The 15514-nt window shown below is 44.1% G+C and overlaps 1 protein-coding gene across 2 annotated transcripts in view; it reads left to right on the top strand.

The window, feature by feature from the left end:
* Positions 1-3981: 3981 nt before the first annotated feature.
* The window catches only part of MAPK12 (mitogen-activated protein kinase 12), a 41412-nt gene continuing 29879 nt past the window's right edge, over positions 3982-15514 (top strand). Inside the window, exons 1-3 of one of the 2 annotated variants that reach the window (XM_037390100.1) lie at positions 3982-4831; positions 5712-5841; positions 15358-15416. In XM_037390100.1, the coding sequence (XP_037245997.1) occupies positions 4716-4831; positions 5712-5841; positions 15358-15416 (305 nt within the window). In that variant the 5' untranslated portion in view covers positions 3982-4715. Of the gene's footprint in view, positions 4832-5358; positions 5427-5711; positions 5842-15357; positions 15417-15514 lie in introns of those variants that run through there. The other variant, XM_037390101.1, reaches the window with a different exon arrangement.

Below are 15514 nucleotides of genomic sequence, written 5' to 3'. Positions count from 1 at the left end.
CTTTGCTATGTCTATAAATTGCTGACTTGGCCCAAGAATCCCTGACAGATGAGCACTGGTAAAGATTTAGCTCTTGCTAAAAGAGAATTGCCCTATAAATTGGGCAAATTATGTCCTTTGGTAGTAGCAGAAAGGAATTCAGCCTCAGTAAGAGCAGCCTCCTTAGGAAGGAATTAATAGCAACACCTCTGATTGCTTTCAAGGCAGCTGCTTGTTTCTCTTACATGTGAACTGTGCTGCTAGTGTTTATGTATGCAGCAGAATTCTCTAAAGCCAGTCTTTAGAAAATCAGCAAACTTGCACAAGTGAGAGTACCAAGTGTCATTAATTTATGAATACAGGCAAAAAGCCTAAGGGTTTTTAAGGGACAAGTACCAAGAGACTCAGAAAGCTGCATTAGTGTCGCTGTCACTGACCTTCTTTCTGCTGTAAGATAAAATATTGAACTGACATGCTTAAAATGGTCTAGGTTTTCACTACAAGGAGGGAATATATTGTGAGTTTCCTATGCAAACACTGGTCTTCCAACCAAGCCAACACTCAATCCATTAGATGGGAAATTTCTACATAATGAGCAAAACTGTTCAATTAGGCTTCAATCTTGCATGCATACAAATGGTTCATTTTGCACTCACATAGTCTCCCAGCTTCAATTATTGTCACTAATTAAGATATGTACTGTAGCACAGAGATTTTAGCTAGTCCTTTTAGGTTCCAATTTAATCACAAATAACACTGAACACAGGAGAAATACTGAATCACAGTGGTAGCCCTGAGACAAACATACATTAGATTTGCCAAAACTGGCAGCCTCCACTGAGCCATACTTTGCTCCTTATAAAATGTTCTGTAGATTAGCACAAAGGTAATATATTCCTATTTCATACTCATTTTATAATAGTGTCTGGAGGCTCAAATCAAGAATAAACCCTAGTTACATTACATTCCATGCAAAAATAACACACCATACTCCTGCCCTGTCCAGCTCTCTCACTGGGTTGAGATGGAAACACAACAAATTAATGCAATGTTAAGGAGGATGGGAAAGATGGGTGGGGTAAGAGTACCACCAGGGGTTTGGTGCTTTAAACGGGTGATGTGCACAACTGTGTAGTGACAAGCAAAGCTATCAAACTGTGATAGCCATTAACACTGCTCATATGATTTTTGCACTAAAGTTGGGATACTCTTCAACACAAGACTATTTTTTCCTCTGTGCAGAATAGCATCTCAGACTGCAACAATCTGTGACAGTTTAAAAACCAAACTCCTACAGTTTATTGTAGGAATGAGTGTGAAAAGGATCTTTAGGCAGGCTCTGAGGAGAAAGAGTTAGGAGAGGGTTAAAAGCAGTTGGTTTATACATAGCTGTCTGCTACACTCCACACTCAGCCTGGCTTCCTCCACCCCCTCCAGCAAGCATGAATAATGGGGTAGTAAATAGCTACTTAGTAAGTTCTCACTCAACCTCTTGAACAAATTAAAGGGATAGTGTAAAAAATAAAAACTTTTTTTTTTAAAAAAAGCATTTAGATGGCGCATATTTATTCCTTTCTGCTGATGGCTATGTGCTCTGGCGAGGCCCCCAGGGGTGCTCCGCATCCCAGAAACTGGAACCGAAGCACCCTGCTCAAGGGGCAGAGACACAAAACCAGAAATGTTGCAAAATAGTTGGCAGCAGCTCCAGTGGGGAAGGGTGGGGACACAACAACATGGGAATATTTTCAGATGAAAACTGAGATTTTTTTTTTTTATTATCGTGATTTAAGCTTTACTTATTGTTGTAATAAATAAAATGGACTTAATTCCTCCATGGCAACTTATCTAAGTAGACAAAACCAGGGTGCTTTTTTCATGGTGGGGATATAGACAGCTGGTTAAAAAAATAATATTCTAGGAATCAGCTTTTGACAATTCAGCAAGATGTTTTGTTTATTGACATGTAAGGTATATTTAACAGAACTGAATTATTCGTATGTGAACTAGTGATTCAAGAATATAATGACCATATGGAAGACATCTTACAGACATAGAACGTTGGGAACATGTTTGATTTTTCAATGGACTTTGTATGATTTCCTGCTTCTTCCTGTTGAAGCCGCGTTGCCAGTACTTGGACTGGGTACCAAGGTCCCAGTCCCTCTCCCTCAGAGTGACGCCACCTTTGCTCAGAGCCAGGTAGCCAGCCTGCAGTTCAGCTCCTGACAAACTAAGTGGTGCCATTGTATCACTGCTAATTAACACTTTGTTGCGAGCAGCATTGCCATCAAACTCTCTCACCAGACTCCATATATGCAGAATTTCTCAGGAAAACATGGTGAGCTTTTTCACCGCTCTCTTGCAGAGCTCCAGCACTGAAGCCTCACATCCAGGCTGGAGTGTAAATTGAGCTCTCAGTCCCCGGAGGGATTAGAAAGACTACTGTAAGCATCCCATCTACTTCATGTGCTTTGCAGCTGATGGCAACCTGCCAAAACACTGAAAGTTGGCTCTTTAAAAAACAACAACAAAGGTATCAAAATAAATGTTTCCTCCCAGTAACGACCTTGCCACGCTCCCCTTTATGGGATGGGCATTAGAAAAGTGGGATTTTTCCATCATTCATGCATTTATCTTTTATTCATGATGTTTGAAGAAGGTCCCATTTTGTTCTATAAACTTTACAATAAACATATGCCAAAAGCAGAAACATCTGATAGCATCCCTTTTATAATTTACCCTGGCAAGCACACAATGCCTGGGATAAGATACGGCCGCAGTATCCTGTTAGTCCCATTGCAACAGATTGTCTTTGGGAAAAACACATTACCATGTATCCAGCCGAGCCTAGCAGAAAGCTGAGGCTCACACATTTTGTGATGCTGCTGTAAGATCTATCAACCGTGGATGGATCCAAGTTTCTCATCTCACTCCCCACACGGACACTTTTAATGGTTTTACTGGACAAAGCTTCCCTTGTTGCAACAGGCTGATTTCCCAGTCTCTTCAGTAAGTTTATCAGTTTCTCTGCTGCTGTGTGTGTGACCTGATGGGGAAAGGTGGTCTTGTACGACCTACGCTGCTACCTCGTCCATCTGTAGCAAAGTATACCTAAATACTTAAATGTTAAGGAAAAACATGGGAAAACCAGCATTGGCCAACTTTGTCAATGAAATAAAAATATCTTACAAAAGTTTCTCTTTAATATTCTCATCTTCTGCATTAGAGTAACGTTGTCTTGGTGCTGGGTTAGTACTTTCATCTACTGTATCAAAATCATCTCCTTTCCACCTCGATAAAAAGCAAGCAATAAGAAAGCATCATTTTGCCACAACTGAATAAAGGAAAGGTAGGTGACGGGTCAAAAGCAGAACTAATCCTTACTGTATTAGAAACATATATATTCCTTGTTAAAAGTAATTAACTGATTGACTGGCTTACAACTGAGTGGAAGCTGCTCTACCCTTCACAGCCATCACCTGAATAGCAAAATGGCATGAAAGTGATGTCAGAAATTAAAAAAAAACAAATAAAAAAATAATCTGTTGGGACAGTGGATTTAAAAGCAGACACGTATCATTAATCTAACACTTGCCATGAGCCTCACATTACCTGCCAAATGCCAGAAGCTTGCTTTCCAATTTCACTATCCCAGGGAGTCGAACAGGTCACCAGTCAGCAGAGCGCAGCGCTGGGATGCACAGCTGCTGGGGAGGGATGCTTTCCTCCCAAGCCGATGCTTAAATATTGGGAGGAGGGAAAGCAGGGCTGCTTTTCCACATGGAAAGTTCTGGGCCCATGTCAACTACGGAAAAGGCATCAGGAACAACAACACTTGGCCAGGTTGCCCCTTTTGAGCTAAGCCACAAATTGAACTCTAGTGACAGCAAGTCTGAATTATCTAACCTCAGCAACATTGCTCAGGGGTGAAGTCAGACAAAACAAAGGCTTTACCAGATCCCGAAGGACAAGAATTTTAATGATATTCACGCAGAGGATACGTAAAACATTTTTTAAAGCAGGTCTTTGCCTTACACATGTCGGTCCAGGCCTATTTAATCACAGGGATAGGGAGAAGGTCGCCCTCCTCCCTGCTCCAGCCCTGCAACTGTTTCAAGCTGCCGCTTCAACTGCTCCATGCGGCACCACTTGCTCAGAGCGGCTGAGCCGCGTGTGCCCGCCGCTACTTAACGGCACAAACTGCGGTGCGGAGCGCGGTGTCTGGCCCCGCGGCGCGCCGGGGAGCCCGCAGCGGCTCGCCTCCCTGCTCCCCGCGCTCGCCCGCAACAGCCCCTCCGATTCCTTAACGCTTCCACCTAAGGGCCAGCCGCATCCCGGCAGATCCCGAACGCGACGGCTCGGCGAGCCCCCCGCGAAGTGTCGCGCCGCGCCGAGCGGGCCGGGCCGGCTTCGTCCTCAGCCCCGCGGCAAGGACCGGGGCGGGCAGCGGGAGCCTCGGCACCTGCTTCCCCGCCCGTGCGCGCCCCCGACGCCTCTCGCCGGCCCGGCGGAGCGCAGCCCCAGGTGCCCGGGAGCGGAGGGGCGGGCGCGGCCCCGGCGGGGGACAGGCGAGGCGGGCGGGCCTCCCGGCGGGGGGTGCGCGGGGCGGGAGGCGCCGCTCGCCCAAGCCCAGCCCCTCGCCGCAGCCCGGCTCGGCGGCGCTGGCCGCTCCCGCTCCCCGCCACCCCCCAGCCCGGGCTCTTTGTCGGCGGGTGCCGGCGGGGGGCCGCAGCGCCATGTCCTCCCCCAAGAACGGCTTCTACCGGCAGGAGATCACCAAGACCCTCTGGGAAGTGCGGGACCGCTACCGGGACCTGCAGCCGGTGGGGTCCGGCGCCTACGGAGCCGTCTGGTGAGCGGGGCGCGGCGGGGCGGGGCAGCCCGGGAGGGGGCGGTGGCGGCGGCGGGGCGCCGCGGTGGCCTCTGCCCGGGGCCGGGGGACGCGGCTCGGCCCGCTCCGGCCGGCCCTCTCCCGCCTTGCTCCCTGCCAACTTTTTCCGGTTATTGTGCCTGGCCCCGCCCGGTGGCGCCGAGCCCCGCGGGGGCTGAGGGGGGCGGCCCCGCTGCCCACCTGGCCGCCCCCGAGCCGGGCGCCGGGCGGTGCCGCCTGGGGAGCCCCGCTCTCGGCAGCGGAGCCCGCGGGCGTGCCGCCCGCCCTGCCGCCCCAGCGTGCTTTCCAGCCCGGGGCGCCGCCCCAGCCCTGCCCGGGAGCGCTGCCCGCGGCTTCCCCGGCGCGGCCGCGCCCCCGAAAGCGGGGTGGTGGCCCTTGGGGCGGGTCGCCCGGTTTGGCTTTGTGGTGGTTTTGTGGGATTTTTTGCTCTTGTTTTTTCGCTTTTTTTTTTTTTTTTTTTTTCCCTTTCTCCTCAGACGTACCTCTTTAAAGTTCTTGAAAACTGGCTACTTTTCATCACGGGGCCCGGCAGCCCGTTGAAAGGGAGAGGCCGGAGGTGGGCGCTGCCGGCCCGGCGCCCTGGGGAGGGGCGCCCTGGGGAGGGGTGGCGGGGCCCGGCACCTGGCGGGCGGCCGGGCCTCCCCCTCACCGGGCGGCCGGGCCTCCCCCTCACCGGGCGGCCGGGCCTCCCCCTCACCGGGCGGCCGGGCCTCCCCCTCACCGGGCGGCCGGGCCTCCCCCTCACCGGGCGGCCGGGCCTCCCCCTCACCGGGCGGCCGGGCCTCCCCCTCACCGGGCGGCCGGGCCTCCCCCTCACCGGGCGCTTCCCTTTCCCTCGCAGCTCAGCCGTCGATGGAAGGAGCGGTACCAAAGTGGCCATTAAGAAACTGTACCGCCCGTTTCAGTCCGAGCTCTTTGCCAAACGAGCCTACCGAGAGCTGCGCCTCCTGAAACACATGAAGCACGAAAACGTGAGTTGGGTCACGAGCAGATGCCCCCCCAAGGCCGTGGTTTGCACACCCTAAAACCAAAGAAGTTACATAGATTTGGGCAAGGCAGACGTGTAGCTGAATGGAATTCAGGAATATTTCAGCCTGTGTTTGGTTTGTGTATCCTTTATCGACAAACATCTCACACAAACGAGAATATTTTGTGGGAAACACCACTTCATGTCCGTGTCAGAAAGGTTGCTTGGGGAAGGTTAGGACCACAGTGGAATTTGTGCTCAGAGCTAGTGAGAGAGATTAAGGACCAAAATTTACAATTTCCCTCACTATATTCCTGTGAACTGCCAGAGAATGCAGAGCATGGGTCTGTGCCTGTGGATCTGGGGTGCCAACATCTCTTATGTTTTCTTTCTTTTCCTAAACTTGTATGAAGATGCCTGTGGTACACATGCATATCTTTGGGGAGAGAGTAGGCTTTTCCTTGTTTTTTATTGTTCATGAAACATATGAACGTTTTGAGATTGTACTAATGTGAAACAGGAAAAGTTCGTGAATGACTAAATAAATTGTTTTACTGGGAAGCGTAGAATAGGATACAGAGCTTTGCAAAGATTTCCATGTAATGTGAAGGAAGAACAACCGTAGAAGGAAGTGTAGAAAGTCTCATTGAGATAAAGATATTTGGTCCCGATAGTGCTTAGTGGTTTAAAAAAGTATGGACTCTAGGTGAGAAGGGTCCCAGGGTGGACTTGGAGAATGCGTGGGGGGTGGGAGGGGAGAGAGAGAGTTTGGGGGGAGTTGTTAAAATTATGCTTTATAATGTGGGAGATTAGAGCATAGCTCCATTAAGATGGTCTTCAAGGAAAGCTAAGAGATCAAAAGCAAGGATGAGAGAAACTGATAATAACAATAGCCGGTCATTGCCATTCATGTTGTAGCATTAATATTGTGAGTAGCAACAATATCTAGGTTTGTTCTGAAGAATAATCTGTGGGCTATCCTGACTGTCCAGAAAAAAAGAGACTTTTTCATAGACTTAAGAACCTGTGTGCCTGTAAATGTTTTAGTCTGAATCTTTTAATACATTTGATTATTTTGCTTGATTCCTTTGAGGCAACTTCTTCATAAACCACTGCTGTATGTGTTAAAGAGTTAATGTTTGCAGGGAACTTCTGTGTCATGCATGTGGGCTTTCATACTCTCAGCATTTTCTTTACTGAACATTTGGGAGCAGAGCAGCTCGTGCAGTTGCCAAGCTCCTAACTGTGTCCAGAATTTTGAGATTATTCTGGGAAACGGAAGAAAAATAATCTGTTGGGTAGCATTTTCCACTCCTGGCAGTTTTCATGCAGTGTATGCCCTTCAGGGTAAACTCTGGAACCCCTCCATAGACTCGTTTGATAATTTAAAGAGTCTAGAAGAAAATGCTCACTGGGGAACGTGAGCACAATCTGTGAAAGTTACAAATCAATATATGTGAAGGAAGGGAATAATTCACAGTCCTAGGAAACAGTTCAGGCTACAGAAAGAGGAATCTGGTCTGCGTACTAAGGAAAGGTTTTACTATGAATTATGGCATCTACTCATTAGAGAGCAAAGACTGAAGAATGATCCTGCAGGGATTTGCGGGCACGGTGGAAGCAGAAGCTGACTACTCCACCCATCTGTGATAAGGCTGACATGGCAGTACAGCCCATCAGGAGAATTTCCGTCTGCCATCCTAGCCTCACACCCTTATGTCAGTTGTTTCACTCAGGGTGAATTAGGAATAGCAACAATGCCTTCTAGGTTTTCCGGTCCCTGTGCTGATCTCAGGATACTCCTTTAGCCTCTCCACCAATGCAAAATTAAACCAGAATGGCACTGTCACTCCTTGTCAGGATTTTCAGCCCTCCGCTTTGACCCACCACCATTCTGTCAGAGGCTTTTTTTTTTCTTTGCGTATTTCCACCAAAGAATGAAGTCATTGTTCAATGTACAATTCCTGAAGTAATTGTTTCAGAGGCCACAATGAAATAGCAATGCCACTGTCTTCTCTTGTCTTGGGCATTGGTAATCTAAGTGTGCAGAGGATGTGGTATGTGGTAGCCACTCTTAAGGGTATTGATACTATGCATTAGGCTTGGGATATTGTTGCAATGTTGCACTAATCTGCCAGTACAAATCTTCATCCTGCTTTTTTCCGACTTCAGGATATAAACTACTTCACTGTTGTTTATTTGATGGTTAAAATTACATCCAGTTCGCTCTTCTGATGTCTTTTTCTTTCAAAATTGCTTCTGTAATCATGAAGCATTTGATGTTGGATTACATGAAGAGTGTGGTGATTCGTTTGTTTCACTATCATTACCTCCCGATGGACCATCTCTGCCATTCATAGCTTTTGGGGAAGTGTTGTGTTAAACATGTAGCAATATGTTATCATAGTTTATTTAACCCTATGCTGTATTCAGAATGATGGAAGAAATTGTAATGATCTGACACATTTTGTTAAAAATAGTATCTGTGATCCTCCGTTAAGGTAACAGAAGATACCATTAAACTCATGCCACAGTGATATATAATTATCAGCGTGTCATGCTTCAGTGAAGAAAATGGAGGAAAACTGCTTAATACCCTAGATGACCTCCATTACAGACCCTCTGAGGAATACGCTCATCTGCTTAATGTGGGGCGGGTGCAGCACAACCAGGAGTGCTGTAGAAAATGAGTCATTCTCCTGAATTTTACTGGAACTGTCTTTTACCTTGGAAGGGAAGCTAACTCACAGGTTAATTTGCTTGTCTATTTAGGGGTTTTCAGGAGGAGACAGCTCTGATTGCTGGCATGACTTGCCTTTGTAGCATATATACTAGACATTTGTTCTCCCTAATGGCTCTCAAGTGCGATGTTACTTAAATGTGAGAAATATTTCTATATAAACCATGCAAACTTGGTAGCATTGGACTTCTCATCAACTCTTTGCAAGCAAATCCAGAGGAGGAATGGTGTTGAGGACTAGGGGGCAGAGGCTGTGTGTGAAGAGGATGAGGCCTTGGCTGTTAGGAGATAAATCACAGCCCTTAATGGCACTGGTATCCATGTATTTGGGTTTTTTTGGTAGGCCTTTGAGAGGATCTCAGATGTTTCACAAAGCTACTTCTACTGCCTTAGAGGCAGTGTAATGCAGATCAATTCCTCAGACATTGCCAAAAAGAAAAGTTAGTTTCCAGTGGAATAAGCTGTCGGATCACTCTGTAGCTGCATAAACATATATTTTGGCACAAGAGCGGGAATGGTGTGAAAATGAGGAATAAAATCAGCTAAGACAGTATGAAGAAAGCACTGTTTTTGGGGTGGTTTCTTTCTTCATTTATTCATGCTAGCTTCAGGTACTCATCCAGTTACAGCCTTAGCTGCTCTTGATTATTTCTTCGACATCTGCTGCATCTTGCATAGAAGAACAGACTGTTTACCTTTAGGAAGGTTTTTTTTTCAGTAGTGCTGTTTTTGTTCCCTGTTTCTTTCCATGCTGTGCTCAGTTAAAGTGAGGACCTTTAAAACTATATATTATGGCTCTGACTTAAAACCAAAAATAGTGAAAATATGGTCAGTGCTAATTTTGGCCCTGGCCTTGGCTCTCAAACATTTGCATAGCTCTTCATTTGTGTATTCTTCTGAAGTTAATGGAGATGTCTGTGTATGCAAAGCTAAACCCAGACAAGTAAGCGGAGGTGCAGAACCTTTAGTTTGATTTGGCAAATAACATGGATTTTCTTATGTACTTGGACTGGAAGTGATACCATGATACCCACTTTTGTTGAAACAACTGCACAGTGGCTCATGCCCTTCTCACCTTCACGTTTGCTAATAGAAGTTTTGAAGTTGCCAGCAGGAGTGCAAAATAGCTGGCAAGGGGAGGTGGCACTGGAGAGAGGGAGAGAAAAGCAGCTCGTGCTGATGTCTTGAGTTACGTCAGAAGAGTGGGGATTTTATCAAAGTGTGGTGCATACATGTGTGTATACATATGTGTATATATCTGTATATGTATAAGCACCCACAGGAATTCTGAAGCAGTTCTACCAACGTAAATTCTGAATGTGTTTCTGGTGTAAATTTTTTGACAAATGCCCATTAAACGTTTCTTGGGTCAGTATATTCTACAGATGTTTTCTCTTTCTGGAAATCCCGTATGTAAGAGGCAACTGCAATATTTGTTTAAAGGTACTCTATGTTATAGAGTCATAGAATTGTTTAGGTTGGAGAAGACCTTTAAGATCACCAGGTCCATGCTCTCGCTCACTGCTCTGAGTGGAAACTGTTCTCTGCTGTATTCCCACATCAGAAGACCAGTGTGTGTTTTGCATTATAAGAACCATGTAGGGTTGGGGTCTTTTTTCCCCTTTTGGAAGGAACTCAGGTATTCAACAGACACCAAACTGTCTGTCTCTCTACAGTTGCATTTCTGAGGATGATGCAGGCCTTTACTTTTAGGTTGGCTAATATTTAATTCTGTTGACTTCCTTATTTTGAAAAAATGTTGGGCTTTTTATTTATGCCTACACAGTGTCAACCAAGGGAGGAGTTTGTTCCAGAGAAAATAGTGGGGCACTCTATGTTCCTGCCTTAGGAAGATCTTAATACTGACCTTTTGCAGTTCACTAGCCTGATGTGAGCATTGGAAGAGCAACAGCCTCTGCAGTGTACAAAATCAGAACAACAAAGGAGTGGTAGATGAGCAATGCCTTTACAGATGAAAGTGCGCTCACTGTGTTAGAAGAGGTTTCCCACAGCAAGTCCTGCAGGACTGCACCAGCTAAAATTTCACATCCTTTGGGAACACAAGTACCAGTGAAGTGCTATTCAGTAATCCTGGCTGAAGAGGGCAAATCTTGTGAGTCTTTATGAAAGCAAAAATACAGTTGTAACTGGATAGTTTATTGCTGTCAAAAGTTTGTAGGGCAGAAACACTCCTGGCTGCTTTTATGGGGGCTGAAATCTTAGCACAGCTAGTAAGGAGCTAACAGGACACCAGAGTCACTTATTGTGGTACTTAAAAGCCAGTAAATCAATATAGTGGTACTGGTTGCCATTTCTGCTTATTTTCACAAACCTGCCTAATAGGTGTTTCACCTAGGCTGGACTTGAGCTGATAGCCATTTATTCACACCCCAGCCTTGGCTACTAATAAAGCAGACTGACTAGCTTAGTCCAGTAAATGAAAGTAAGGAAGACAGCACTGAAACCCAAACCTTCTCTTTGGATTGCCATCCAAACCAGAGATGAAGATGTGTCTGTCTGCAGGATTTGGGTGTGTCCAGTGTTACATATGGGTCCTTTGAAAGAAGATCATAGTGATGCTCATGGGTATGGCTTGTGCTGACTGGCAGGAGAAAAGGAAAGGAGCTCTCAGTGCATCAGCAGGCATCTCTTGTGTCATGTAGTAGTAATTAGTGAGGAAGAAAAATGCAAGCCCTGTACGTGGATAGTTAAAATTTTAAAAAGATTGAGACTTCTTAGTATAGTAAAAGGATGCAGGTGCCCTGTGATGTGAAACAGTGCAGGAACGTGAAGCTGAAGCTAGCTTCATGCAGAAAATTTAATGCAGCATAATATGTAGTTCAGTGGACCCCAGCAGCGATCTCTCTTAAAACATGTACTTGTGTTTGTAGCCAGAGTGCCAAAGCCACTCGACTTCACTGTGTTTTCATGCATAACATCTGCAAGAGAAAGCAGCACTTACCGTATGAGACATAACCTACATTACTTATTAATTTATACAAGATCTGAGTCTTTCATTGATGTGCTGCTGGTTACATCAGAAACTCCTTTAGAGAAATGCAATGTAACAGTCCTTGAACAGAAGTAGTCCAATAAATGAAAGTGCAGGGGAGGATAGAGATGAGCTCTTCATGGTTGTGCTCTACTGCTGGAATAACGTTTGGAAAACGAGGCAGCTGAGCAGAGAAGGGCAGAAACCACCAAATCAATGCAAAGCTGTTATTTATTTGTTGACAGTAGTTAAAGTTGGTCAGGGTGATCATTATAAATGTATTGTCAGGGATAACAGACAATAGAGGTAAGAAAGGCTGGAGACACTGCCACCCACTGCCCACTGGCTTCATAGGGAAGAGATGTAATCAACCACGTAAATATATTGAGTAAAAGCATACCTGTGGAAAACAAGTTAGGCCACTAGACGGTAGTTTTGCTGTTCCTGTGGTTTTGCTTTGCAGGAGGATGGGAGAGACACAGTATTACACTCTCTCCTAGAGATACCAAAGAAGGTACTTAAGTGGAAGCTCCAGAAAATCAGTCAAATGGGGCAGTAGGAAACAAGATACATCCTTTGTGGGCTAATTCATTTGAGAAATTACCTTTTGGCAGAGTTAATGGGGGGAAAAATGAGACCCTGTAGGGGTAGTACTGCTGCTGAAATTGCCATTGCAGAGTATACTGGGTTCATTCCTCAGCTGTGCTTCCATCTCTGATAGTATCGGAATTGTGCTGAATTGACACCAAAAGTAGACCTACAGAAGGTTACATTTGTATAGGCCACACTATGAAAAATAAATGATTTTTGCAGTTGTTTCATGGTGTCTTACTTTTGTGCTTTGCCATTGTCTTTAATTATTGTGAAGTTTTTTTACAGATGCTGTATTTAATTGAGAGCGTTTTAGACAGACACGGGATTTTCCATGATATTATGGAGAAGGGAGTTTCCTACACTTTGTCCAGTTCTTTTTCTTTTCCTGAAGAAGTAGCTGGAGTTATATCTTCCTTGGAGGATTTATTTTATCCTGTACCTCCTTGTGCTTAATATATCTGCAGAAAGCTGTGACCTAAATGGAAATACCAATGACTCTGTTCCAAGGAAAATCATCCCAAAGCGCAGCTATTAAATAAAGATCACTGAGCAAAAGGAAATGGGTCCCTCACTTTTATTTTTAAATTGATTAACTATTAGTATGTCTTACAGTTTTGGAAATTAAAATGGATTTGGGGATTTTTAGAAAGCTTGCTTTGTAAAGCAAGAAAAGAAGTATTGTGAGATCCTTGACGTTAAAAGTTTTCTGGTTTGTTATTTCAAATTCCCTTCAGCAGAGACTGAGTGTTGGTCTCGATGGTATCCTTCGCTGCAGAGGATTTGTAGCAATAATAAGCTTGTCTCCATGAGTTTGCAACCTTACCTCAGAAGTAATGTATATTGTATATAAGATAGCATTAAGTAACTACTGGGAACTCTGTTTTCTTGAATGGAGCAGCAGTGAAATGTTGGTGAACTTCATTAAGTGTGTTCTGGGGCTGGTATGTTCTTTATGGGCACGTGTTCTTCATGCTCCTGTGTTTCACAGCGGGTGCCTGATAATGCTTTGGTGCACAGGTGGATGTGGTACAGCAGCCACACAATTTTGTCCTCTCAGGTGTCTTTATTTTGTTGTTGTTGTGATGTCCCTATGTCTTTCACGGCTACAGTCAGATGTGTGATGGGGTTTATTTTCTTACATTTCTTGCTTAGGTAAATGAAGGCATGGAAATACCTCCTTGAAGAGGACAAGCAGGACTTCTGAAAAAGTGGGACTTGATAGGGAAAGAAGTGCATATGGGATAAGATCACTGCTAAAACATTGACTTCCTTCTTTTTAATACTGAAATTTGTGGAGAGCATACATTTCTGGCTCTCTGTATGTATATGAACATGCTGCCTTAGGAAATGTCTGTAGAGTTGCATTGTGCTTTGCTGTTGTCATGTACATAGTCTTAATCCTGCTCTCCTCCCTTTCACTCCCTGCCTCCACATAGAAATGGAAAACCTTATGTAAAACTTCCATGCAGAAACCTAAAAAAATAATTTCTTGCTGTAATGTTAGCACTGAAGGTATTACTTCAAATAATAACTACATCCTCTGTGAGTTTAATTACTGTTCTGTGGTAGTCATATTACTCTTATTTAATTAGTTTCATATAACAGTCCTCAGGAAAATATTAGCGATTTTTCTCAAATGTGGCTACAAAGAAAGAGTTGTAATTTTCTGTCTTCACTTTTATTAGTTTTTCTGTCTAGTTCACCATCAGGACATTTTGACAATATCTAGGCTAACTGTAGTATTAGACACTGAATGTGGAAAGACTAAAAATACATGCAGTGAGGATTTCATCACAGTTTGGGATCTTTATTTAAATGTTTAAATAGAGGAAGTTGTCTTTCTTGCATTTTTTTCCTCCATTTCTGCTCTCCTTCTACTTTGTTTCATGTACTTTTTTGAAAGATAATTCTTTTGGGGAACCATTAAGAAACAGTAGTAATGTTGAAAATCCATCTTGATTGTTATCAAAGTAGACTTTGCAGTCCTTCTTTTAGTTAGATCTTTTAGTTAGATGACAACATCAGCCAACATATATATGCCATTAGCCCTGTTTTCTTTCTTGAATTTCTATTTTTATGCAGTTTTAGTCCGATATATAATCTGATGTTCTTAAACTATATGGTCATAGAGGTATGTCTGAACAAGGTTATAAAGGTTATGAGTCTCTTAGCTTGCTTTCCAGCAAACCCCTGCAAACCTGGGTCGACATGGCAGCCTGCACCTGGGAAACACAACGAGCAGTCCAGGGCTTGAGAGGCTTCCTCTGAGCAGACAAAAATGGTCATGAATTAGCAGTAGGAGTAGAAAAGAAGCAACTCTAAAAGGCTGTGCTGTTTAGGCACTGCCTGGATTAAGCAGCCTCCAAGCAGAGATCTGGCTTTAGGCAATCCCAGCTACATCTTTTGGAGCTTTAAGTTCTCTATATTTAATTTGCTGAAGTTTAATGGGTTTAAGAGAAGCATTTGCAGTTACCATAATGCATCTAGTCAGCTGGTATAGTTCTGCTGAAAACTATACTAGTAGGAAAAATGTGGTGGGAAGTCTGTTTTACTAGATTGTTACTGCTCTTTTGAGTGCTTTTGTTTCATGAAAAATACTCTTAAGGAGAACGTAAGGTATAAGCCATAGTAAATAATATTAAACTCTTGATAATTTAATCTCTATGAAAACAGTTTTTTTCTAGTTTCTTCTCCACACTCCCAATTAGATAACTGTAGTTTATATACCTAAATTACCCTGTTACTGAAATTAGAAGATGTTTAAAGTGTTCTTCATTGATAAGGAACAGGCCCAACTAGGTAAATAGCACTTATGACTGCTTCAGGTTATAAACCGATTTGTGTGGTTTATTTTCAATGCTTCAGTGGTTAAAGTTAAAAGAGGCTCTCTCCTCTTACATAAAACTGTTAGCCTCTGAACTTTTTGTTCAAGGAGATGCAGGTTTGTTGTTTTTTTTAACACAGAGTCAAGCAGCCCTCAGTTATAAAATTTAACACGTGACAAACCCTGGTGTTGCTAGGCACTACTTCAGGTATTTTTTCTGCCATTTTTATGCCTGTAGCTAATGTCTCACTATGGAAATGTTTTTGATTATTTTTTTTCACTTACTATGCAGTTTGGGATTTTTTTCTGTTAAATCAGTATTAATGCTTTTTTTTCTTTTTCTTTCTCTCCCCCTCCCCCCTTATTTTAGGTCATTGGAATATTGGATGTGTTCACACCAGATGTAACACTGGAGAAGTTTAATGACTTGTAAGTTCTGAGTTGCTTGTGTTTGAGAGCAGGGCATTGTTGCTTGTGTGGGAGAAAGGGTTGTTGCTTTTTTAAATGGAGAATTCCAAAATTGTTGC

This window comes from Falco rusticolus, chromosome 5 (assembly GCF_015220075.1).
Source record: "Falco rusticolus isolate bFalRus1 chromosome 5, bFalRus1.pri, whole genome shotgun sequence".
In the NCBI taxonomy this organism is placed as follows: domain Eukaryota; kingdom Metazoa; phylum Chordata; class Aves; order Falconiformes; family Falconidae; genus Falco; species Falco rusticolus.
This window is presented reverse-complemented; position numbering and strand designations above follow the sequence as displayed.